This window comes from Alosa pseudoharengus, unplaced genomic scaffold (genome assembly GCF_046254945.1).
Source record: "Alosa pseudoharengus isolate Yale_2024_CS ecotype anadromous, Long Island Sound unplaced genomic scaffold, YU_APseudo_1.1 YU_APseudo_1.1_scf_16, whole genome shotgun sequence".
Lineage (NCBI taxonomy): Eukaryota > Metazoa > Chordata > Actinopteri > Clupeiformes > Clupeidae > Alosa > Alosa pseudoharengus.
This window is the reverse complement of record NW_027468630.1, coordinates 29,959,415-29,985,529: the sequence shown is the minus strand read 5'-3', so window position 1 is coordinate 29,985,529 and position 26,115 is coordinate 29,959,415. Positions and strand designations below refer to the sequence as shown.

General features: G+C 40.1%; 1 protein-coding gene across 1 annotated transcript; it reads right to left on the bottom strand.

Moving 5' to 3' along the window:
• Positions 1-852: 852 nt before the first annotated feature.
• LOC143125867 (SPRY domain-containing SOCS box protein 3) lies at positions 853-26,031 on the bottom strand. The gene is made up of 5 exons (XM_076287662.1): positions 25,878-26,031; positions 3,047-3,265; positions 2,559-2,690; positions 2,073-2,263; positions 853-1,914 (listed from the first exon to the last, which is right to left on the bottom strand). The coding sequence occupies exons 2-5, from the start codon at positions 3,210-3,212 to the stop codon at positions 1,681-1,683; spliced, it is 723 nt and encodes a 240-aa protein (XP_076143777.1). The 5' UTR covers positions 3,213-3,265; positions 25,878-26,031; the 3' UTR covers positions 853-1,680.
• Positions 26,032-26,115: the final 84 nt, after the last annotated feature.

Below are 26,115 nucleotides of genomic sequence, written 5' to 3'. Positions count from 1 at the left end.
ATGTTAAAATGCTAAATATTATTTAGTTTTGCAATATTTATTCGTTTTTAATTAATAGTTTAAAAAGTATAAAAGTTACAAAGATGAAAAATACAAAGCCCACATGTCCTAAGTAAGACCTACGTAACATAGTTTCTACGTTAAACGGTTGAAGCTGCATTAACTGCGTTAGAAGAAGAAGAAAAAGCCTAGGAAGAACAGTACAGTGCATTTTCATGCACTGTAATAAGGTCGAGATTTCACTCAAGCATCTGATGTTCATAACTCTGTTCTAGAATCTTTGTTTTTAACACTTAAAGCCTCGGTTGCTAGGTAACTATAAACAAACTCAAAGATCGTAATTCTTGATTTCGCTGACGTTTTATGCGTTTACTAAACAAAGATTATGGAAATTAAACACTACTTTTCCATCAAAAAGCTTGTTGTAAAAGGCATAACTTGTTAGATTTAAGAACTAGGCTAGGTTCGCTAGCTCTGTGTGTTATGAGCAAAGAATCTTTGCTTATGAGTCCCATAGAACAACACTGCCATCTACTGGATTAGAAAGTGTCAGCAGGCTACTTGTGGATCTGGGTGGCTTCTCTGCCGCAAAGTTTGTCTCAAAAATACGTGATCCACAAATGCTGATCCACAAATGCGAAAACAAAAACTGTGTGTGCTGGTGATCCACAAATGCAAAATTAGATTTCACAAAGGCAATTTTCAGTTTTACAAATGACATTTCATTTACAAATACACATCTACAATTGTAAAAACCAATTTACAAGTTACAAATATGATTTTTTTATTTGTGGATGTGAAAACACGAATGCAAGTCAAGAAATATTTGTGGATGTCGCCATCTACTGGATTGCGATTTCTGTGTGCCAGTGAATTAAAGTAGGCCTATTTACGTGTGGATTTGTGTGACTTTCATGTGAAGAACGTCTCAAAAATACGTAACTTTGGAAAGCGAAGAATGCGTGTGCTGGTGATCCACAAATGCAGAATCACATTTCACAAATTAAATTTTCGGTTTTACAAATGGCATTTTATTTACAAATGCACATCTATATTTGTAAAAATCAATATACGAATTACAAATATGATTTTTTTATTTGTAGATATCAAAACACACATGCAAATCAAGAAATATTTGTGGATCCCCCTCTGCGCATATACAAATATTATTGAAACAAATTTAGCTCCATACTTTGCACCCCCACTTGCAATGGCACAGCATCAGCCTTTAGGCAGAATCAGCTTAATTCTCTATACCCGAGAAGGTGTGGATAAAAAGGTTATGGTTTTTTCTTCAGAGAAGGCTTGCATTTCTCCCCACACTTGAGGACACCATGCTCTTGTGTGTTACTTATATTCAACCCCTAGATTGTAACCTGAATGATTATTTATTGAAATGAAATTCTCTATTGTTGATAAACTCTGTTGTCCATCTTCACTTTATGTTGCAGTTCCTGAGCTGGCTATAACAGTATTAAAAATAATGCTACTACTGACGACAATATACATGTTTATAACCCTTAAAGATAGAGTCACCAATACTGGAGAAAAATTGTTGATATTTGAACTCAATGGCCAAATTACCCTTCAGAAATAATGGCACCAGTTTCTGATTGACTGTAGCAATAGTGTTGTGTGAGTTGTGTGGGTGTAGAGTCATGATGATTTTGAGAGGTTCTCTTACACTTGACCAAACAGCTTCTGATGTTGTCCTGTGTTTGTGGTAATATGAAGCTGTTCACACATAGACAGAGGTAAAGGCAGTGAGTCGAGGTGGGCCTGAGGCCTAATGCTTTTAGATATGACATGGAGGCAGGAATCCTGGAGTGAAGTTAGACGATGGGTGCGCAGCCCCAACCGTAACTCTGTCTCAGGGGCTGTGGAGCTCACTAAAGGGTATAGAGGCCTGGCCACCTGTATGGAGTAAAGTTTAACAAATTAATGTTCACCTGTGTAGTTTAATGCGTTAATGTTACTGATAATATGGGGAATGAGGCATGCAAGCTGCTCAGTAAAGTATGTGCACTTGGGCTTTATGTTGGCTGTTTTGCAGAATGGTATTTGACCCCTACCTTATCTAGACCAGTAAAGGCAAGCCCAAGGCTTATTCCATTGCGGTAGAATCTCAGTGCTCCAGATTCAAGGTCCAGCAACACACCAATAACAGTGCTTTTATCATAAAAAGCTTCTGTGTATTTTCTACTCTTGCCATTGTGCCAGAGAGAGCCCTTGTAAGACAGACCCCAGCTCTCCCCATCCATACCTGAGCAGTTACAGAACACACATTGAGTAACACAAATATAGCCCTTTGGGACAAAGACCATATAGCACATCATCTTTTTAAATTATGATACAGACGACTCCTGTATAAGAACTTTAATAAAGTATGAAACTTGTTGATAAACTACATATTTAGTAGAAAACACATCTCTTTTTTCCCATGTTTTCATTCAATGACATGGCAATTCTTTTCTGGTTGGTAAATGTTTATGGATGAACTGATTGACTGGTTGATCAACAGTGTGCCATGATGACAAGAAGGAACAGAACAGACTCACCTAATAGGTTAAGAAATGGCGTTTTGCCAGAGTGCAGAAGAGCCTGCTTTGTCCCCAACCCCACCATCACAGAGGTCCCATATGGAGGCTCGATGAACTCTATCTCCCAGTAATGTTCTCCATAACAGAAACCTGAAAACCAAAATCCATTCAATTTGTTTAATTAACTTCACAATCTTTATTGCAGATAGTGGCCAGAGGATGCTCTAAACATTTTAATTGTATGCATACAATCTGCAGGATTGCCAAATTTAAAGGATTATCAGATGTTTGAACTGAAAGAACCCTTCCTTTTGACTGAGTGATGCACAATGTATAGGCTATACATACACTTTTTTGATATAGGCCTGTAATAACTTATTTCATCTCAAGCTTTCTTTACAGTTGTATGGATGCAGACGTTTAGTTGGGACAACATTGTCTAGTGTATCAACAGAAACACAACTGCATAGGATAATGTTATAGCCTATAGATCTATGTGACCTCACCTTTGGTACCACGGACCCCTGCGGATCCTTCGCTCTCCAAGAGCATGTTAGTGTGAAAGTAAACAGCCTGTTGGCACGGTGACAGCTGGACAGCCGTGGACTTGGCCTCCGCATCCCAATGCCAGTGCTCCCACGTATGACCCAAGCGTCCTGGATGTGAGGTCATTGTTCTGCGGCTGAGGAGTTTTAAACAAGCCCGTTGTTTCTCTGGTACGGAGCCTAGGAGATGTCATTGCAAGATTTTTTTTTACTACATTGCAGTCTCATTTTACTAGATTGTGCGCTCAATTTAGTAAAGCAGGCACATATTTTACTAAATCGAGCATGCAATTTACTAAATCATGCACAAGTTTTACTAAATTGTGCAATCATTTTACAAAAATTAAGTCAAATGAGCAAATTAATTTAGTAACTTAAGTAATTGTGCACAGGAGAGCACAATCTAGTAAATTGAGAACACAATTGAATAAAATGAGCACACAATTTAGTACATGAGCGCACATTTTCTGGATATACACAAAAAATATCTTGCAATGACACGTCCTGGGTTCCGTACGCTGCCACACCTCGGCGTTCAACCTTATTAGAACGCCTTATGACGCTGCCAAAGGCTACTAGGCCACTAGGCCTAATATTGTACAGGTGGGTCTCAAAATATTAGAATATAGAAAAGTAAATTCCCCCCCCCTAATTTATTTCAAAAAGTGAATCTTTCATGTTCTAGATTCATTACATATAAACTGAAATATTTCAAGCCTGATAGGTCTTAAGGTCGTCTGCATTGTTGAGTCTGGTGTCCCTCATTTTCCTCTTCACAATACCCCATAGATACTCTATGGGTTTCAGGTCAGACAAGTTGTCTGACCAATCAAGCACAGTAATACCATGATTGGGAAACCAGTTACTAGCAGTTTTGGCACTGTGGGCTCTAAAATCTCCTGGTAGAAAGTTGTGGAAACATCAAACTGGACTTCAAGCAATTTGAATTCTGTTCCTCTCCACTCTTCCCCCAGACTTTGGATCTTGATTGGACCCTGATATCCAAAATAAATGCTAAATTTGTTTTTATGTGAAAATTGGAGTTTGGACCACTGAGCAACGGAAGGTAAGACTCTCTAAACTATGTCTCTGACTCAGGAGTGGCTTTACACTAGGAATGTGCCACTTGTAGCTTATTTCCTGGACACGTCTGTGCGTTCTTGATCAGGGTTGGGGAGTAATGGATTACATGTAATCAGATTATAGTTACATAGTTGGGGATTACTTGATTACACTTTATCATGCAAACAATGCAACTTTTTTATGATAGCCAAGCTAATGTTTTAATTCAACAAGCAGCCCAATCATTTGTCCATATGTCATTATCATCCAATTGCCTGTGTAGTTTCTTGACCAGGAAAAGGTTAAAATCAAAACCCAAGATGGAGGATCCTTCGATGTCGACCAATAGACCCGTTCCAGTTGGGAAAAATGTGTTCAACACTTTGAATTAAAGACAGTGGAAAACAAGGTGTATGTCGTGTGTAATTTACGTAAATCCTAAGTAATCCTAAAGTAATCACTTTTCCCTTCCAATCAAATTTTCATGAGTATGCTCTGATTCAGCGCTCTGTGAATACCATGGCCTTTCAACAATGACCTCTGTGGCTACCCTCCTTGTGGAGGATGTCAAGTGTCTTCTGGACAACTATCAAGTCAGCAGTCTTTCCCATGACTGTGATTGTGTTTACCAGACTAAGAAAAAGGAAGCTGATATTTCTATATAATAACACCTTTATTCTAATATTTTGAGAAACTGATTTTTGATTTTCATAAGATAAGCCATAATCATTGACGCCAAAATAAAAGAATGGCTTGTAGTGTAGGCTAATGAACCTAGAATATATGAAAGATTCCCTTTTTGAAATAAATTAGGGGGAAAAATGAACTTTTCCACAACATTCTAATTTTACTTGCTTTTAAAAATACTTAAGTATTCAGAAGTACAAGTATTTTTCCTTTTTAATGTATTGAAATGTTTATTTAGTCATTAGAGTGTACATCCTTTGGTCGGTCGACTTAGAATACAAAACCAGATAACTGTAGCCTAGAAATCTAGACGCACCCTAGCGGCGGCAAATTAATTTGCTCAGCCTGTACGTCTAGTATCAAACCATAGGAATTTCTATTGGCTTAACACCGTGGATGTTCTCCAATCACAGCGCTCTATTTCGTTAGAGAGTCTTAAGGCGGGCTTAACAGGATAACGACATCCTGCGACGGTGAACAACAAGGAAGGTGGCTATGGCGAACGAAGAACGGTTGTTTGAATCGGCGTTGGCGTCAACTTTGGAGGAGTTGGACTTGTGCTTTTCTTTGAAAGTAGAGCAACACAATGCACTTAAGTCATTCCTTTCGAAGAAGGATGTATTTGCCGTTTTGCCGACCGGATACTGATATGGTCGTAGCGCTGGCCTATTGCATGCCTAGGCAGTTTGAAAGACAATTCTCTGCCCGCCCCTTGGATTAAGCAGGTGAATGATTCGATTCCAGACTATACATTTCAATGATATAGGATGGCCCGCCAGGCTAAGATAACTCAATTATGAGTAGATTATTTATCGTTTAATAATGTAGGCTAAAGATCTAGCTGTGTGGTCAATAATTTCATTCCAATTTCGCAATGATCATGGAGGATAGCCTGGTTAACACCAGACCACTTCTCAAATCTCAATTGCTAACAAGTTTGTCTGGATTCACCCAGGCTACATAGAGGATGAAAGTTTCTTGTGAGCACATGAAAGTTTTGTGTGCGCACGTAAAACCTTTTCATGTGCGCACACAAAAAGGCTCACGTGAAACTGCATCTGCGCACATGAACGTTTCACATGCACATGAAACTTAACTTTAGATTTTTTTTGTTCCCTTAGGGGCGCCGTAAAGTTCAAATTGAACTATTGAAAATAATTACTTCAAGATGCATTATTGCATTTAAAGAATCAAATGTGGTTAAAAGTAATGAGTAGCCTTCATGATCATATTTCAAATGTAGTGGAGTCAAAAGTACAATATTTGTCTTTCAAATGTAGTGGAGTAAGTCACAAGTTTCCAAAAATATTAATACTCAAGTCAAGTAAAGATCAAAAATCATACTTAAAGGAATTATCCGGAGTAAAATGCACTTTAGATCAATTTACGGATGATTGGGAGTACATACGTTGAGTTGACATCAAAATCATGTCATTCGGATGTGTTTTGAGAAAGTTCGATTTTACCGTTTTTAGTTAAAACTCGTTAGCCTGGAAGTGACCAGGGCAAGTCATTTCGCCGCTACAAAACGATATTTTTATACCTCTTCTACAGTTCCAAACAACATTACACTTACGTGGTAGTGAGTAGAGGGTCCCTAAAGCCAAACCGAAGTATCCCGAGGTCTTTGTGTGGTCGGATAGAGAGTACAGAATGAATTTCATCAAGCCAGTACCTTTCCGGAAATGTTGCTGCTGCTGCAGCTGGCGTCTTTAGGGGAAGTCCGTAGGAGTCGATTGCCGAGCACGCTCTGGAAATTCACAATTTCGTCGCCGTTTAAAAAAAAAAAAAAAAAAACATCTAGTTTTACTAGAACTAAAATGTTTTTTACTTGTCGGTTGTTGCTGACGGTAGATGCAGTTCTGCATTAGGCTTATTCCCGCTATCTAAGTTCATATGTACTGTAGGATATATTCTGAGTTATCTGTGTAATTTGTTATTGTGATGAAATGCATTAAACACCACGAGTGACTCACTATGTTAGCAATAAAAATATGGTTGTGTTTTGATTAGAATTTCCGAGTTTATTACATGTTAACTGTAATCATGTTCCCATTAAATACATTAATAAACTATAGTATGGCTTATTTAATGCTCAAACATGTATTTAGAGAACACTTTTATTTGGTTTTAGTGATTACTTTTGAAATCAACCCAATTTAGGGAAAAATAAGCAAAAATAATCGCTATTTTATGTTAAAATGCTGATTATGCGGCTTAGAATTCAGAATTGAGCTTGGTAAACAAAATATTCAGAATCGGCACCCTCAAATTAGGTAAGAAGGGTGGTTTACCAACTTTTCCTCAAATTTGCCGTCAGAAGTTCTCTTCTGTGAAGCTGCTCTCCCTCTAACACCGGTCCGATACAGTTTTGCCTATATAGGCTACCATGAGACTGAGATGCTTTTTGTTTGTTCGAAGTGCGTGTTTAGGGTGTGAGAGGGGAGTCGATGTGCTTTGATTCCAGCTTGGTATTTATAGTCTATGCGATTAAAAAACATGTGTGTGTGAAGTATCCAAACAATTATAACGCTTTCATTATGGCTGCTTTAGCCACAGACCTTGAGCTACTGTACAGTGGGTTGGGTTCCATTTAGAAGTGTCCACTTCATTCGCGCTTTCCGTGATTAACACAGCTGCGTGAAATGTATTACTACTGATATGCAAAACTATTAACTTTTCGCCAAGAGGTGGTAGCTTAAGTCCGCTTGATACTGTAAGCCATTGGTTCCCAAAGGAGATTTTATTTGGGTCGCCAGCATAGCCTAGTGACCATTTATGTTGTGTAATAGGCCTAGCATAGGGCCTACCTTATATAGTTTGTTAACAGTCACGGTTTTGTCATAACTCCTCTATGCATTTTTGCATTTAGAATAGCTCTGAAACCGGGGGGCAAACACGTCGCAGTGGGGGGGGGGGGGGGGGGGGGGCACCAGTGCGTGGATATCTCAATCGCAAAATATCTCAATCTCCTGGTTGGGAGGGGGGCCGATGCCGTCAGAATTTTCCCGGTGGATTTTAGTGTCCCACTCCGCCCCTGAACTAGATGACTAAACTTATGTAGAAGAAAAAACATTCACAAAAATCCATGACATGACCTCTCTTCTTGATAGCTGTTGAAAACTGCATGGAACTGACAGGGATTGTTTTGTTTAATAATAAATAAATAAATACATACATTATGCTGCTACCTTCTGCTTTTCCCAAATACAATGTAGCCTACAGGTGTACCTTTCATCATTTATAACAATGCTACAAATTTTTTGGCAAGTGCTACAAATCTATTCACCTTTGCAGCGCCAGTAGGCTACTTTGTGTCCGGCCCGCAAACACACATTCCAAACAAGCATACACAAAAGTTTCAAGAGTGGGGGATGGAGTAGAAGATGGAGACAAATTCATTAATATGATTTATTTTCGCAGAATGGATGTACAGGACTGAGCGGCGGTCATATTTTGTACCGCTATGCGGTACATCTAGTTTAAATAACACTTGCCTGATGGATGCTACTATCTGCTACTATACCGCTGCGTTAGGGTGACCAGACGTCCTGAGCAATTCGGGACAGTCCCGAAATCTACGCGTTTATCCCGAATCCCGAATCCGGCCCTAATTGTCCCGAAAATTATCCTCAATCAGAATACTGAGTAGTTATTTTCTGATAAACATTAAAAACTGTCCGTAGAGAGGTTGAGTCGACTGCATGCAGCCCCCGACGGCATCTATTGCTAAGTGTCTGGATGTAGCCCCGGCTACTTTGTTTCTTTTTTGACATTCTATAATTAGGCGCGAATATGCACTGATTTTAGCTAATTTTCATTTATTCCTTGACATGGCTGATGGGTTGGAACCCCAACACGCCGCTAAAAAGCAAAAGCGTCTATGCAGGTACCGGGAGGAGCGGGTGGGGAGGTACCCGTGGATTGACAAAGCCTTAAGTGTCGAGATGAAAGCATTCTGCAAAGTGTAGAAGAGAGTTTGGTGTTTCTCACGGAGGGGAGGCAGATGTTAGACTACATGCTAGGGGTGGGCATATCGATCCAAATATCGATAGTATCAATACCAACATTGGTATTGGTATCGGATCGATACCAGCGTGATGGGATCGATACCAGCGTGATGGGATCGATACTTTAATTTTAAAGGAACCGTATGTAAGAAATGTAATTCAATTAATCATAAAATGGCCCTGATTTGTCACTAGACATTAGGAAATCATGCTAATTTCAAATACTTATATCACTGACAACAGTAGTCTGACCAGGATATCGTCATTTAAAAAAGTGAAGTTGCAGCCCTCAACTGATGTTGATGTTTACATACCGTAAAACTCCCGGGCTTTTATTTTCCCAAATCGCCAAACTGCACAGGCTAGTATTAGAGACAGGCGTCTATATGAGACAGGCCTTTAATTCCCTTTAGGCTACACAAAACTTTTCCTCTGCAAAGATGGAAAATATTATCGAATTAATTATTACGGATCATCATTCATTTAGTGTTGAGATTTTGTTCATTGTGATACAGTAAGATCCAAATATAGAGGGATAGCCAGAACAGATGAAACACGTTTTAATTAATCGTAATCTACAAAGAGAGATCGTATCACACTGAAAGCTCATATTTTGTCACTAGCAAATAGCCTATATCGGTCCTTTGTCAAATACAGTTGCATTATCAGCCCTGACCAAAACTGTTCAGGAATTATTTATGAAAAAGTGGAACGTGCTTAATGTTTCATTCTCCCTCCTTTTCGGCATGAATGAAACAGCATGAGAGAGCATGAACCATATTGTTTCTCCCGTTTTGTATTTGCCAAATTTGACAACAGTCTACATTCAAATCATAGCCTACTTCCAGGCTCGCAGGAACATATTTTTGACCAGGGGTGCTGAATAACAAAATAATCATGGATGTCCGACGATTTCTCCCCCAGCATATGATTCGAATTTAGACAGCTAAATATGCCATTTCACCGCCGTGTATGAGTAGGTCTAAGAGTGAAGTTTTATAATGCCCTGGGCAGCCACATTCCACTGCAACTATGCGCAGCACTTGCCACTCCGACTCATCAATAAAAACTGCGCGCACACAGCAGTCCCATAGAAGCGCACTTGACTTTACATCATTAACCTATTTCAGTAGGTTACATAACCAGAGAATGTCCGTAGACGGGCTCTGATATAGCCTAGTCTAAGGTAAATTCCTTTTCTGACTTCTTTCTCTTTATCGCCATGGCATTTAGAATAAAGAATAACGTTCGCGAACCGTTCTGGTTTTGTTGCCAGCATAAAAACAAGCTTACCATCGGCCTATCCGCAAATTTTAAACACAAGGGATGAATTGAACGATGACGAAGTCGGACATATAGGCATAGTTCATATTAGAAAAAAAAGTTATACAATTTGGAACTCTAGCTTTTCCCCACCGCAGTCTTTTAATGCCATCTAATCATAACGTGCGCAGTCTGCGCCATACTTAAGCCCAAATCACACCCAATATTCGCAACGAGATGAGCAGCAACTTCATGCAACATTCTAAAACCTTGCAACTGTGACCAGACATGTGAATGCTTTGCGACGACGTGCAACATCTAATTCACACTGCTGTAACCTCCTTTCTGTAACACTTTCATGTCATTGCGAATCTTTAAACAGACGATCTGACGGGAAGAATATTTAGAAGATTAAATACAACCCGAAACTAAAAAACAGACCAGGCCTCTACTGGAGACCGGCCTTTAACCCAAACCTGTAGCCACGCCAGGCGTTTAAAAGAGACAGGCGTCTCTTAGGGACTCGGCGATTATTTGAAGTTTTACGGTATTTGTGTTTTAGCCTGATCTGCCACCTTCCACCTATCTAGTAATCACAAAGTCAGTATTGTTTCGGCATCTGGGTTGCCCGCTCTGCTTTAGTTACCACATCTGCGGTGTACACCGCTCTACAGTATTTTGAAAGTGATTGTAGTACCAGTTTTGGGCAAAATCCTACATACGGTTCCTTTAACTCACTTCCAATATCTCTTGTTTTGTTTCACCAAGGGCTAGCCTACAGTCATGCAAACACCATTCCTTTCACATTTTGCATGCCCGCTTTGCAATGTTTCGTTGCTGAAATGTTTGTAAACTATTAACAGTGGAAATCATAAAATTATTAGTGGTCATGGAAATGTATTCAAATTTAGCATAATGATGTTTTATTCACGTCATAAATCAACAGACACACTGTTCTCCCCTACATAAAAGTATATAAACTGCTTTTAGTTACAAATATCAGTATTGGTATCGGTATCGGCAATACTGGCCCTATAATTAATTGGTATCGGATCGAAAACCAAATTTTACAGTATCGCACACCACTACTACATGCTAGCAGCAAGCTACACTGTGCCAACACCGCGACAGTAAAGACCAACACGTTAGGCTATTATCCTTATTCTGAAAGGTCTGATTTGCACTGTTACGCATTGGGTTTTTTCCCCCACAATGACATGACATTATAATAGTCTATGTAGGCCTACAACACCCCCCCCCCCCCCCGCAGGAAGTGCATCATAACAAAGAGACGCCAGACCCTCTTGTAACAGCTGTACTCAGTAGGCGTGTTTGACTTGAGGCAGATCTGTGCAGATCTGACTTGATGTGATGCATGCTGGGTTGAACACAATGCATACTGGGATGGACGCAATGTGTCAATGTATCGCGGGAGTCTTAGCCTGCAGACAGATCTTGCAGTTGCCTTCCACGAGCTGCACGAGCTAAAACACGCCCTCATGACGTCAGTTCAAAGACGTGATAGGAGGAATCTCCTCATGACGATTTTGACGGGAGTCTCATAGGGAGGGAAAGTGAAAACCAGCGCCCCAAGTGGTTGCGTTCCTATCGAAGAGCAGCTCCAATGTTAAGTCCCATAGACCTATTTTAAAAAAAATACTGTGAAGCCAAATCAGCGATCTTATCCACCAAAAATATTTTTCAGTGTCTATACAGTAATAATCTTCTAACTGTGAAAATGTCAGACCCTATTTTGCCTTATTTAAAAAAATCGAAATTGCTCCTTTTGTTTCATAAACGAACTACAAAAAAGCCACGTGACTTTACCCTTCGACGTTACTCACGGTAGCATGGTTTGTTTATTAGCCTGGTTAGCATTGCCACTTAACACTTACTGCCAGCTCTTCATGTGAGTAGAAGCACAACACCAGTTATCCAGACGTAAAGGTTATCACCACGCGGTTTACATCACCTTCCGTTATTACAAAAATATGTAAGCCAGTTAAGCAAATTGCCGTATTGATCAGTTAGAGATTAAGCGCCCAAACCTGTGACGTCACATGCAACTGTAGTTTGTTATCACCATGTTACGACAAAAACTCAAAACAATTCAACTGATCCTAAAAATAAGGTATGACCACTTGAAGCAATAGAGGTGACCCCAGTGCCTAACATATGGAAGGCATTAAATTAAGATCCCAATGTGCACCGAGATATATTTTTTCTAAAAAAAAATCCCATCCCCTCTGCTAAACTCTAGGAACGCAACCACTAGATGGCGATGAGATTACTTTCCTTCCCTATGCTGCTTCCTTATGTTGGAATATGCGAAAACAGAAATCGAATGGATACCTTCTTATACGTGATTTCTGCAACAATGGTAGGCTAGTAGCCTGGCGGGGCCATCCTAGATCATTGAGATGTATAGTCTGGCATCGAATCATTCACCTCGCTTAATCCAAGGGGCGGGCAGAGAATTGTCTTTCAAACTGCCTAGGCATGCAATAGGCCAGCGCTACGACCATATCCGTATCCGGTAGGCAAAACGGCAAACACATCCTTCTTAGAAAGGAATGACTTAAGTGCATTGTGTTGCTCAACTTTCAAAGAAAAGCACAAGTCCAACTCCTCCAAAGTTGACGCCAACGCCGATTCAAACAACCGCTCTTCGTTCGCCATAGCCACCTTCCTTGTTGTTCACCGTCACAGGACTGTCTTTATCCTGTTAAGCCCGCCTTAAGACTCTCTAACGAAATAGAGCGCTGTGATTGGAGAACATCCACGGTGTTAAGCCAATAGAAATTCCTATGGTTCGATACTAGACGTACAGGCTGAGCAAATTAATTTGCCGCCGCTAGGGTGCGTCTAGATTTCTAGGCTAGTAGGCTAGCCTAGCCTACTGAAAACGTTTGGATATTCTGTTATTTTCTGCTGTTGGTTAAATAGATAGATATAGGGAAAACACTTGATATTGAATTTATGTGCTACAAAGCAGGGGGATATTCCATCAACCTCGCTAATGAAGGCGGCGCTTAACAGAAATAGCCTGGCTTGAACTAGCGTAGACTTCCACTTGGGGCTGAAGCCGTTCCATTAAGTCAAGTTAGCGGCATCTTGGTCTCGTTTATTCAAGCGAGGTTAAAGTCAGCTTCATCTCTGCTCGTGCACGAGGTAGAACAGTAGACCAAAACAGTAGATTGACGAAAAGAGGATATATGTCGTAAAATGAAGACAATACTAGACGATTTCTGTTCGATTTGGCAAGCGCCATCTACAGGATTTTCATCGAAAGTCATCAAATTTAACATCGAGAGAAAAAAATAGATTGCCTACAGAAATGGGAGAATAATGAAAGCATACATTTAAAACAACAATGCTAATGGTTTTGAAATCAATTGCAAGTTTGATTGGCTTCACTCTTGAACACATAGGTCTACAGTCTATGCTTGAACAAAACGAGTGCATGAATAAATAGTATAAACTCAAAAACAACTTATGGATATGCATATAGATATTCAAAACTATCTATAGCCTAGCTTACGTTCTTAGATTAAAAGAGTTCATTCACTCCAAATTATTGTCTAGGTGTAGGTGGTCATAAAATAAATTAGTATCAACATAATAGGCTATTGTCTCCCATAAGTCCCAAAGTGTTTTGAAATAAAATTATCTGAAATGCAATGGCTTTCAATTCAATTTATGCCTAATATTTAATCTGTGTAGCACACAGTTGATTTGACATTCATGAACAATCGTCGACAGTTTTAATTATTAGCTGCCTAGGCTACAGAATAATTATCCTTTGGCTTGCATCAGATATAATAGGCTATAGCCCACTGGCAAAGCTGTCACTGAACAGCCTACCAAATGTGCATGACCCTTTATCAGCAGTAGACATATGTCTTTCATCAAAGATTATAACTAAAAATGCCATTATCAAGGTGATAAACAATGTAGCCTTAATACTTCGTATGGGAAGCGAACCTGCGAACACGCAAGAATGTAAATCCTATCCTATGCCGTCTCGCTGCACGTTACACCACCACCGAACGTAAATGACGCAGAGTAGCACGATTCCTAGAACCACACGCATGTGAAGTTAAAACATGTTTAATCGTATAATCTTCATACATTCTTTGGAGGTAGTGAATGTGTAAATCCATGCTTGGTGCACTGTCGGAAAAAAATATTTCTATAGGCCTACTTCTATTTTTGAAGTTGTAGGCTACAGGTGACGAGAGCACAGGTTGACGGAACCATCTTTTTGGACTCGTTTTCCGACTGATTGTTTTTTTTTTGCAACACAGCTTAATTTAGCTTGAAAGTTAACCTGCTACGGAGCAGGTTAGTTCTGTTGCATAAATTCCCATGGTTACCAAACTGGGATTCACGTTAACCTCATTTATGGAACAGAATTCTCACTAAAATTAGCGAGACTTATCGAAATAAGCCAGGTTGATGGAATACCCCCCAGGCCTGTCAACTGTATGACAACAGTGGTTTATTTAAACTACATCATAAGAATTTATTTCGTCAGTCATCATGCTCATTTTAATGAGTAACAATGAAAGTCCTTCTGTATTTATTGCATTCAAAATTCCGCGAGATCTCCCGCGATGTCTCCCGTGAGTCACGTCAGGCAGACTGTAGCCTGTCTGTCCGGGATGAGCTGCCCTCTGTTGTAGCTCCTCCCGGCTAGCCTCTGAAGATCACGTTTACGTAGAAAGCCAGACCAAGTCAGATCTGCCTCAAGTCGAACACGTCTAATGACTTACCTAGCGTTCATGGGCTTCGGAAAAACCTTTCTCCGAGTGTAAACATCATCATTCCGCGTCATTCACGTCACTTAATGTGTGAGTCAGAGGTCGGAAACTGGGGCTAGTCGACGACGACGAAAATCTCCCCCAAAGACACGAAGACTACAAACAGTAACCAAACTCCATCTGCTGCCACTGTTTCTGAGCATAACTACACCTGCTCCAGCACCCGCAACAAGAGTCCGGAGCTGTTACCCATCCCAGACAACGACCCTGACACTCCCGCCAGACCAGATGGGAAGAGACTCAAAGGTGACTTAACTCACAGACTTGCAATATAACATTGCAGCTATAATAAATGAGCGTGCTGATAACTTAGAGAGCATGATCAATCATAACACCGTCAGTATCGATGCCTTAAAGTCAATTGACTTCGTATTTACTGAAATTGGTGATTTGAAAACCGACACAATATCAGTGAAGAATACATGCAAAATCAATGTTCAACGGCTCTCGGAGTTAGAGCTGCAAGTCAATGAAGCCGAAAGGTATTAACGGAGATGGAACTTAAGACTGCACGGCATCCTAGAAAGCATGCACGAAAACATCAAAGAGAAAGTTATCGACATCTGCAGTGCTGTTATCGAAGAGTCTCGGGAAAATGTTAAAGAACATGTGGACATTGTTCATCGCCTGGGTCGATTTAATGACAAGGGAAAAAGACAGAGAACGACCATCATCCGCTTCTCGAACCGATCTACACGGGACCTGGTGTGGAGGAAGGCTAAGGGCTGTAGTTTTCTCACAGAGAACAAACTTCGCTTCACAGAAGACCTTACTGCAGCTGACAGCTTTGCGAGCCAAACTGTGGCCAATGATCGAGGCTGCCAAGAAGGAAGGAAAGAGAGCCCACTTTGCCGGGACCCGTGTGATAATAGAAGGAAAAGAGATTCGTCCAGCAGCTCTTCTAGAAGCACCTGCCGAAATGGACACTGCAAGCCCCCTATAATGGTTTGCACCGTTAAGTAGCGGTTAGCTATGTAGCTATTCAGCTAGCCACTCTGCACCGCATATTCACATACATACAGGGGGACTATCTGCGTTCACACAGACGTACATATCACCAGCAGATTAAAATACGTACACAACACTATATGTGGCCTGTAGCATAATGTTCTAAACAGTGACTACGCCACTCCCGGTTAGAAGGGTGGGAGAGCCCTATACCATACCCCTAGGTCAATTCCCCAGCAAGTTCACTAAGAGAATAAACTGATCAGGATACAGCTGTCATGTATTCAAATTCTTATTTATTTCACAAAGTTGTTTTTATACACAAGGAAGACAATGGGCTATAAATCGCCACCAGTAAGGGTAATAGTAGGCAATGTGCAAAAGGCAATCTCAATATTGTGCAAAATGGCAGTAAGTAGTATCTCAGATATTGTGCAAAATGGCATGAAGTAATAAATATGGCAGATATTATTATGCAAACTAGTAAATAGGAACAATAACTGAAATAAGTTACTATTAAAGGATTATAAATTACATCCAACAGTCAGACAGTACACTGCAAATTCGCAATAGTCCAGGACTTCAGCTCAATACAACCAGTACTCAACAGCTAGTACTGAGGCTCAGAGATGTAGTGATGGTACCAACCAATAAGACACACCACACAGCAAAGATGTTTCACAGCAAACACTAAACAAAATCAAACAAAACACCTAATGTAGGCTACAAATGAAAATAAATGCAGCTGCCACTTTAAGAGAAGATAACTTCTATTCAGAGTGCCCAAGATACACAGCACACAAGGGTGAGAATAACTGGGGTTGGCTATACACACACACACACACCTTAGTTAACCTGTGTACTAACATCAAAGACTGAAAGATATTGCACTTAGCCCATAGAGCCACTGATAATTGCACATAGATATAATTGCACAAACCCGTTAAATATTAACACAACTAATGCAAATCACTAGACACACATTAGAGATCACCTTAGATATTGCACTAGCCCAATACGCCTCTTCAGTTTGCGACAGCACACACTAGTCAGAAGCCTAGGCCTAGTCAGATATTGCACATAGCCCACTAAATTCACGAAAGCTTAATAAGAAACAAACTTAATGAAAAAACAATAAAATCAACATGGGAAAAACAGTGGTGGCCCTCTCTATCGTAGCAACACCAATTAGGACCACGGCCGCGGCAAGCCACCATGTAGTAGTATAGACTGAGAGAAAGTGGAATAGAACATTATGTCCAATATTCCAATATATGGTTTAATGTTCTGCATTATGTCCAATATTCCAATATGTGGTTTAATGTTCTGCATTTCTCATTAGTGGGTCACTTTGATACTAAAAGTATGATTCTATGTAATGACTGTATGATATCTGTACTGTCCCTGTGTATATCTCTGTGTGACTGTGTTTAGAGATAAGCGGGAATATTATGACTTTGCAGTGTTTCACTGTTCTGGTAGGCTGCGTCAGTAGCTATCTGCTCCGGATTGCCAGGCTGCCACTAATCAGGGTCTGATTCAGTGTAGTCCACGTGAGATGGGATGACCAACGCCATCTCCCGTCAGCCTGGAAGGATACTTAAACCCTAACTATTTCCTTGTCTAGTTAGAGCAGCTGATGGATCTTTAGGTGAAGTCATGCTGTCTCTCCCTCGATGCGCATCATTGTAAATAAACTCTATTCCTGATTTTTCATACTATTGGTCTGACTGGGTCTCTACTAAATCTATGGTATCAAAATTACCATCAGTTTATGGAGGTTCTACCGAGATTGATAAGGATTATATTGATCTATTGAATTAAGGATTGTTCTTTTTACCAAACTTACTGTGTGTTATCCCTCAGCCCGCTGGAAAGACGCGCTCTCCGTAAGTAGTACGTTTTGTTCCTTTAAAGCAGTGTTTCCCAAAGTCTGGGTCGCGACCCACGGGTGGGTCGCAGGAGAATTTATTTGGGTCGCCAGCCCAGCACAATTTATGTTGTGTTATAGGTCTAACTGATACCATTTGTCATTTGATACCAGGAAAGTTAACAGTTTTCTATTAGGATGTAGTTTGTTAACTACCACAGTTACGGTTTTGTCATAAAAGCTCATGAAACTGGCGCATGAAACTGGGGGACGAATGCATCGCAGAGGGGGAGCCAGAGCATGGATATCTACCTCTCAAAATGAAACCGTTTTGTGGGGCGCCTGCCATGACCTGTACCTCGCAGTTGCAAACTGCAAGGAACATGAACCCGCCTATTTGCACGAACATTAACAGATACCAGCTCCTCAACTTTACCGATTAAAATCTAGTGACCGTGCTGTCAACTAAAGCAGACATCCATAGAACGGATAAGGATATTCAATTTGCATGTAGATAGTTTCGATTGTAGATGCAATCTTTAAAGTTAATAGCAACCTCCTCACATTCTTATTTCTGATTTAAAATGCACAACAGTGCATTATATTAGGCTACAATTTAAATAGACATTTTAAACACTATTTCTCTCGTTTTCTACCTCGCGAACTCCAAAGTAAAGGCGCATTCTTCCGGCTATTGCCCAAAAGCCTCTTGTTCTGATATAACGACTATATAATATAATACAACAATACAATATAACGACTTGAGTTATTTGCTGTTTACATCGGAATTGACGTCCACAGTGTTATGGACCCATTTGTCTGCAACGCAACGTAACATTTTTTTTAGAAATACAGAAACAGCTATGCTGACGAATGCGCAACATGCGAGAATTTCCCCAAACTCTCGGATGCGCATTAAAACGTATCTTTTCAGTAGTCATTTCCAACTTTTCACGCTGATGGTGCTCAAAATGCAACACTACCGTGTTCAAAGCAGGATCTATCTATCTAGATCCTATAGCAATGTATGGTTGGGGGAGGCATAGAAAAGTTGGAAAACCTGTGGCCTAAAACAATGTTGGTGGTTGCAGGGTAGATTTGAAGTGAAATGGGTCGCGATGGTCTGTCATTTTTAAAAAGTGGGTCGCCAGAAAAAAAGTTTGGGAAACACTGCTTTAAAGTGCTACAGTCCAGGCTGAGTGGTACGCTGCAGCAACACTGGTCGGTCAGCTGTACGCTATCAGGCTCGCTGGACAACAAGGGAGAGGGAGTTGAGCAAGATTACTGTTGTATGGGTGATACGCTGCAGCAACGCTGGTCGGTTAGCTGTAAGCGATCTAGGCCCTTGACAGAATTGGGCCAAAGGCCGAAAGAAGGAACAGATTGTGTCCGCACACGAAACCGATCTAAGTCAACGAATCTCCTGAGAGTTACAGATGTTTTGAGTACAGGTCTGGGCGAGAGATCACATTCACTGGGTTTGCCTAAATTGGACAATGTCAAATTTTGAGACCAGTCACTTTACGGTAACCAATCAGGAACATGAGTTTATGAGTTTATGTCTCAACATGTATGTCTATGTATATTTCTGACCTACGGGTTATGTGTATGTGTGCTTTGCAATTGTCTGCTACTCTCTGATACTAACATGTCTGAGTGTCAACCTGTCCCTGCTTGAACTACTATTTGGCATAGTTTGTTCGTTCCTTGGTTGACTCACTTAACCCCGAAACTCGTCTCGTTGCGTGTACGGCGTTACAGCTGGTCTCACACCACCAGCGCCGCTGCATGATTTAACAATCCAGTATGAAGATAAAGACTTAAAACGCACATCCGATACAATCCAGTATGAAACTTGTCTCGTTGCAGGCACGGCGTTACAGCTGGGCTCACACCACCAGCGACGCTGCTTGACTTAACAATCCAGTATGAAGATAAAGACTTAAACGCGCATCCGATACAATCCACAAACATTCCAGTATGGAGGCAAAGTAGGCCACGCTTGCCAACGACACAGATGCACTCAGATGAACAATAGGCTCGGCATCTCGTGCCAGGTGATTTACAGATGACGTTTTAAGGCCTAAGTGAGACCTCATTAACCTAACCACGTTCCCGCTGGGCCCTAATGCCTGACCGTGAATGTGCGCAGACAGAAAGGGGGAGGAGGAAATGATCTAATATAAAAAAAAACGTACAAAGTGCTGCCATGGGCTACATATACAAAACACTATACATACTTGCACTCATAGCATACAGTCCATAGGTACAATTTAAATCAAATAAATGTTCATACTTCAACATATTTGTTCTGCTGGGGGGGTGGAAATTGTTTACATTGGTTTTAATTTCTACTCGCCTCTCACTCGTTACACTGTCCTTATCAGTTGTTTCTCTCAATGCCAGGGGGTTACGAGAAAATGTTAAACGAAAAGCTTTATTTCTCTTTGCAAAACAGCAGAAATCTGATTTTTTTTTTTCCAAGAGTCACATTCTATGTTAAATGATGTTTCCTTTTGGAAATCCCAATGGGGAAATGAAATATGGTTTTCACATGGGTCAGAAAGATCCGCAGAGGTTGCAACTCTTAAGAATAACTTTAATGGTTTTGTCTTGCACTCAGAAAGTGACCCGCATGGTCACTACCTGATACTGATTCTTAGTATTGATAACATTCCTCTTCTTCTTGCCAATATATACGGGTATAACTCTAAACGGGATAATGACTTTTTATTCGATGTCCTGGAAGCCCGCCTCCTATACTGGATATCTAAATATCCCAATTTATTGCTTGTAATAGGCGGAGATTTCAACATTACCTTAAATAGTTCATTAGACAGATGGCCACCAAGTATAGGTAAGTCTCCGGCCCCCAACCTGATTACTTTCATGCAAAAATTCAATTTGATTGATATATGGAGGGAGAAAAATCACAACACTAAACTCTATACTTGGAGCAATAAAGCGTACACGTCTATGTCACGCATAGATTACTGGAGTAACATTACTTGCAATATCATTACAACGCCCCTAACAGACCATAAAGCTGTGTCACTCCAAATATCCTTTAAGGCTAACAACACTCAAAAATGTAGAGGCTCTTATTGGAAACTCAATAACTCTCTCCTTAAGCATGCTTCAGTAACCGAGAATGATACAATGTTTCTCAAACAGGGCTCTTATAGATAACAACTTTTGCAGAAATTGGGAACTCTTTAAATTTGAGGTTTCAAAATTCCTAAGAGAATATGGATCCACTTTAGCCAGAGAAAGAAAGAAAGAAGAAACTAAAATTATTACTAAAATAACTGCCCTTACTCAAATTAAGCCTGAAGATTTATCTGAAAGAACAAATTAAATTCTATCAGGAAACTCAATGTTAACGGTGATATCACTGACGACCCTCGCAAGATAGCCAATTACTGTTCTTCATTTTACAGAAACCTTTATAAGTCAGATTATAATGAAACAAATGCCAACAACTTTTTAAAACATCTGTCTAATACAAAATCAATTTTAGATGACAAGAAAGATCTCTGTGACGCTCCATTAACAATTGATGAAATCCTACTTGCTATTAAACGTCTTAAACTCAACAAATCCCCAGGAGTTGATGGGCTATCTTCAGAATTTTATATTGCCTTTGCGGAACAACTAGCCCCTCTCCTCCACGGTCTGTACACGGAAAGCATTAAAAATCAAACTCTCCCACCTACTCCATCCCAAGGTTTATTAACACTAATTCCAAAGCCTAAGAAAGATTTACTACTCATTGATAATTGGAGACCAATTTGTCTGCTCAATAATGACTACAAACTTCTAGCTCAGATTTTTGCTAAAAGAATAAAGTTAACTCTGGATCAGATAATTGATGAAACCCAATCTGGTTTCTTAAGACATAGACACATTTCTAACAATATCAGGCTTGTACTGGACCTTATAGACTACCATGACCTTTGCAACAATGAGGCTTATATTCTATTTCTAGATTTCTGTAAGGCCTTTGACACAGTCGAGCACAAATTCATTTTTCAGGCCCTAGATAAATTTGGCTTCGGTCCTTATTTTTGTGAGTCTATTAAGATTATGTATACAAATGCAAACTGCTCTATTAAATTATATTCTGGGACCTCTCCTAGGTTTGAGGTGAATCGTGGTGTCAGACAGGGTTGTCCACTCTCCCCCTACTTGTTCCTGATCTGTGCTCAGCTACTCTCCGATTTCATTAAAATTAGCCCCTTACAAGGTATCTCAATTGCTGGGAAGGAAATCATCATTAGTCAGCTGGCGGATGATACTACCCTGTTCTTAAAGGATGCCTCACAGGTTCCAATAGCTATAAATACAATTAAATTATTCTCTCAGGCCTCTGGGCTATACTTAAATACAAATAAATGCGAGCTGCTCCCCCTTAAAACGTATACTAGTCCATCCATTTGTAACATCCCTGTTAAAGAAACTGTCACTTACCTTGGTCTAACTATCAACAGTAAACAAGACACTATATGCTCTCTGAACTTTAATCCTATCATAGAAAAAACACAGAAAAGATTTAATCAGTGGCTTCAGAGAGACCTCTCCATTAAAGGGAGAATTTTGTTGTCCAAAGCAGAAGGCTTATCCCGTCTGACATATGCAGCCCTATCTCTTGACGTAAACAAACAAACATCTATGTCCATTGACAAAATTCTTTACAATTTTACATGGAAAAATAAAATTCACTACTTTAAAAAATCAGTCTTATTGAACTCCTATAATATTGAAAAAATTCCCTTAAGTCTTTCTAATTTTCATAAACAGATGCTTCTCTCCTGGAACATGATATATAAACACAACTTTTCACCACACAGATATTATATCTGGAATAATAGAGACTTGCTACAGAAACACAAAACATTATTTTTAGAAAACTGGTTTGGTCATGGTATTTATCTAGTTACTCAGCTGCTCAACTCCAGTGGAGATTTAATGTCCTACACTGAACTTCTATACAGGTACAACATCCCTATTCTTCCTAGGGAGTACGCTATAGTCTTTGATGCTATCCCTTCTGGTGCTGTTTCTCTTCTTAAAAACTCTTCACATAACTCCCCTTTATTAGCTTTAAATCCCATTGTTACTGAGATTGGCCAAATATGTTTCTCTACTAATAAAAGAAATAACAACCGTAGAATACGCACTCTTTTTCAAAAAGACAAGGTCTCTATCCCAACAGCGCTTTCATACTGGAATAACCTATTTTCTGACCTAGAATGGCAGAAAGTATGGTGTTTATCTTCTAAATATTTGATTACGAATAAAATTAAAGTGTCTTTTAAAATAATCCATCGAATTTACCCATGTAAGACTTTTATGCAAAGATTCAAGAAGGACATTACTACAGACTGCTCTTTCTGTCAACAGGCTCCTGAGAATCTTGAACATTTACTCTGGTCCTGTCCCCACTCTTGTACCTTTTGGCAAGACCTCAGTGCTTTCATTTCTCAACATATTCTCTCTGATTTCTCTTTCTCCTCTCTATCTCTTAAAGATGTACTGTTTGGCTTCTCTTCATACCCGACATCCAAATCCAACCAATTCTATATTATCAATCTGCTTTTAATACTAGCCAAAGCACATATTCACAAAATGAAATTTTCTACTTCCAAACCGTCCTTTATTAGCCTAGAAATCTAGACGCACCCTAGCGGCGGCAAATTCATTTGCTCAGCCTGTACGTCTAGTATCGAACCATAGGAATTTCTATTGGCTTAACACCGTGGATGTTCTCCAATCACAGCGCTCTATTTCGTTAGAGAGTCTTAAGGCGGGCTTAACAGGATAACGACATCCTGCGACGGTGAACAACAAGGAAGGTGGCTATGGCGAACGAAGAGTGGTTGTTTGAATCGGCGTTGGCGTCAACTTTGGAGGAGTTGGACTTGTGCTTTTCTTTGAAAGTAGAGCAACACAATGCACTTAAGTCATTCCTTTCGAAGAAGGATGTATTTGCCGTTTTGCCGACCGGATACGGATATGGTCGTAGCGCTGGCCTATTGCATGCCTAGGCAGTTTGAAAGACAATTCTCTGCCCGCCCCTTGGATTAAGCAGGTGAATGATTCGATTCCAGACTATACATTTCAATGATATAGGATGGCCCGCCAGGCTAGTCCTTTATAGCATTTGAACGAGAATCCAGGCAATACATCAAGACCATCTTATTCTCTAAAAACGGCAAAGCCCTTAAAACCCTTGATCTATGTATATTATTTAACATATTTCTTTCCTAACTATATGATTTTTAAGTATTGTCTATTGTATGCTGTACCCCCTTAACCTGGCCCTAGCCAGATGAATGTCGTTCCGCTAGCTCCACTCATCCATCTGGAACCGATCCATTGAAATGTCGTTTCAGAAGGCTGGACCTAATCAAAAAATGCTTGCATATGATTGAATAAGCCACTTGTCCTACGTGCTACTTCAACCACTCTCATCGAAGCCAACCCGTGACGCTGATAACAGTCTCACAGTCGCTTCTACGCTATGTCACATCTATGAAACTCCCGCCCTGCGTCCTGATTGGCTAAACCATAAAGTTGGTTGGAGAAATCACTCTCAATAAAAGAGGTTCCAGATGGATGTGAGTGAAGCTAGGCGGAGCTAGCGGAACGACATTCATCTGGCTAGGGCCAGGTTAGTACCCCCTGGTAATGTTTGTAATATTTGTTTATGTTCATGCATTGTTACTTTACTGTACTGTTTACTGTTTTATACCATTTGTACCACTTTGTATTATACTATTTTGCAATAAAAAATAAAAAAAATAAAAAAAAGGAAACTGGGGCTAGATTTTGCTAACAGAGTTGCCCAGTTAGGGGCTCGTCATCACTTCTGTCGTCACGTTGTAGTTCGTTTGTAGTCCATGTGGCCTTTCATGTCCAACCGTTTTAATGTGAACTTGGGAATTTGCCGTTTTTGTCACTTGAAAGCTGCATATCTTTCTTTCACGAGCATCTTACACTATATTTTAAGCAAACAGTTGTTTGTTTAGGATTAGTGAGTGTATGTTTTAACCTTTGTTGTGGCATCCATGTTTGTCACACATTCCGATGGCAAAGCACGAACACTTGCTGTCGGAAAAACAAAGTAGCCATGGGGGCGGTCCTTGTCATTCCGAGGTGCTCTGAATGCACCCCTACTGGGAATTTCAGCCAATCTCACAGTAAATCTCATCTGGTCACCCTACGCTGCGTCGACGTTACTTTCGTGATTTGGGAAAAGCCCGTAAAAGTCCTGGCAGGAAGCGATTACATTCAACGTTTTTTGGTATATCCCGTTTTTAATATTTTTTTTCCCGAAGTATTTACAACTTAGTGTTAACTAATAATTGTTGCAAACTGGTACTACGAACAAAATATTAGTGCATTCCTGGATCTACATCCTTATGCATGCTTTGCATGAGTTTTACCGGCTTTTCCCAAATCACGGAAGTAACGTCGACGTAGCGGTTTAGTAGCAGATAATAGCATCCATCAGGCAAGTGTTATTTAAATAAACTCCTGGTGTACTTCCAAACTTTTCAATGCCTCGTTTTATGAGTAAAGAACATACTGTAGAAGTTTCGTACCATTCAGGGCATTATTAGGGTAATTTACGAGATAAAAGTTAGTTCCATTATGCCTGCAGAAACTCATTAGTTTCTGACAGGGCTCGACCAGGGTTCGACCAAGGGAAAACAGGTTCTGGGAGGGTGTTTGGCTCGGGGTCATGGTGCAAAGGACCCTAGGGTGAAATTACTCCGAACCATCGCTTTAAGTAGGCTACTCGGTAAATGTAGGCTAGTTACTGTCCACCTCTGGTAAAGTCACATTTCATGAAGTCAACAAATGATAGAAAAACGTACAAATAGGGGCTTTATGGTCAGTTTCAAGAAGGAACAAACTGCTATGGCCAAATATTATGCAGTCACGGGGTGCACAAAATGAATTTAGCAGACGCCTAACAACGACTTAGGCTACAACATTAATAAAACTAACAATAAGCCAAAAGCTATTAGCTAATAACGTTCTCACACAGGCTATATCAAACCTTCACAATCGTTTTAACGTTGAGTTTATTACATTACAGGCTAAACCTGTTTTCCCTTTACCTTATTCGTGGTCAGCCAGGAACTCCCAAATCCTCCTCTTTTTCATGCCTTTGACTCAAAACGAAACGTAAACAGTCCGTCATGTGCTTCCAGTCCAAACTGAATGTAACACAACGTCACTTCATACTACCAGAGCCCGTCTACGGACATTCTTTGATACTACAAAAACGTGAAGCTGCGAACGTTGACACTAGTTTGGTTCCTCCCACATGTGAAGGAGGGTGTGTTATGAACGTAG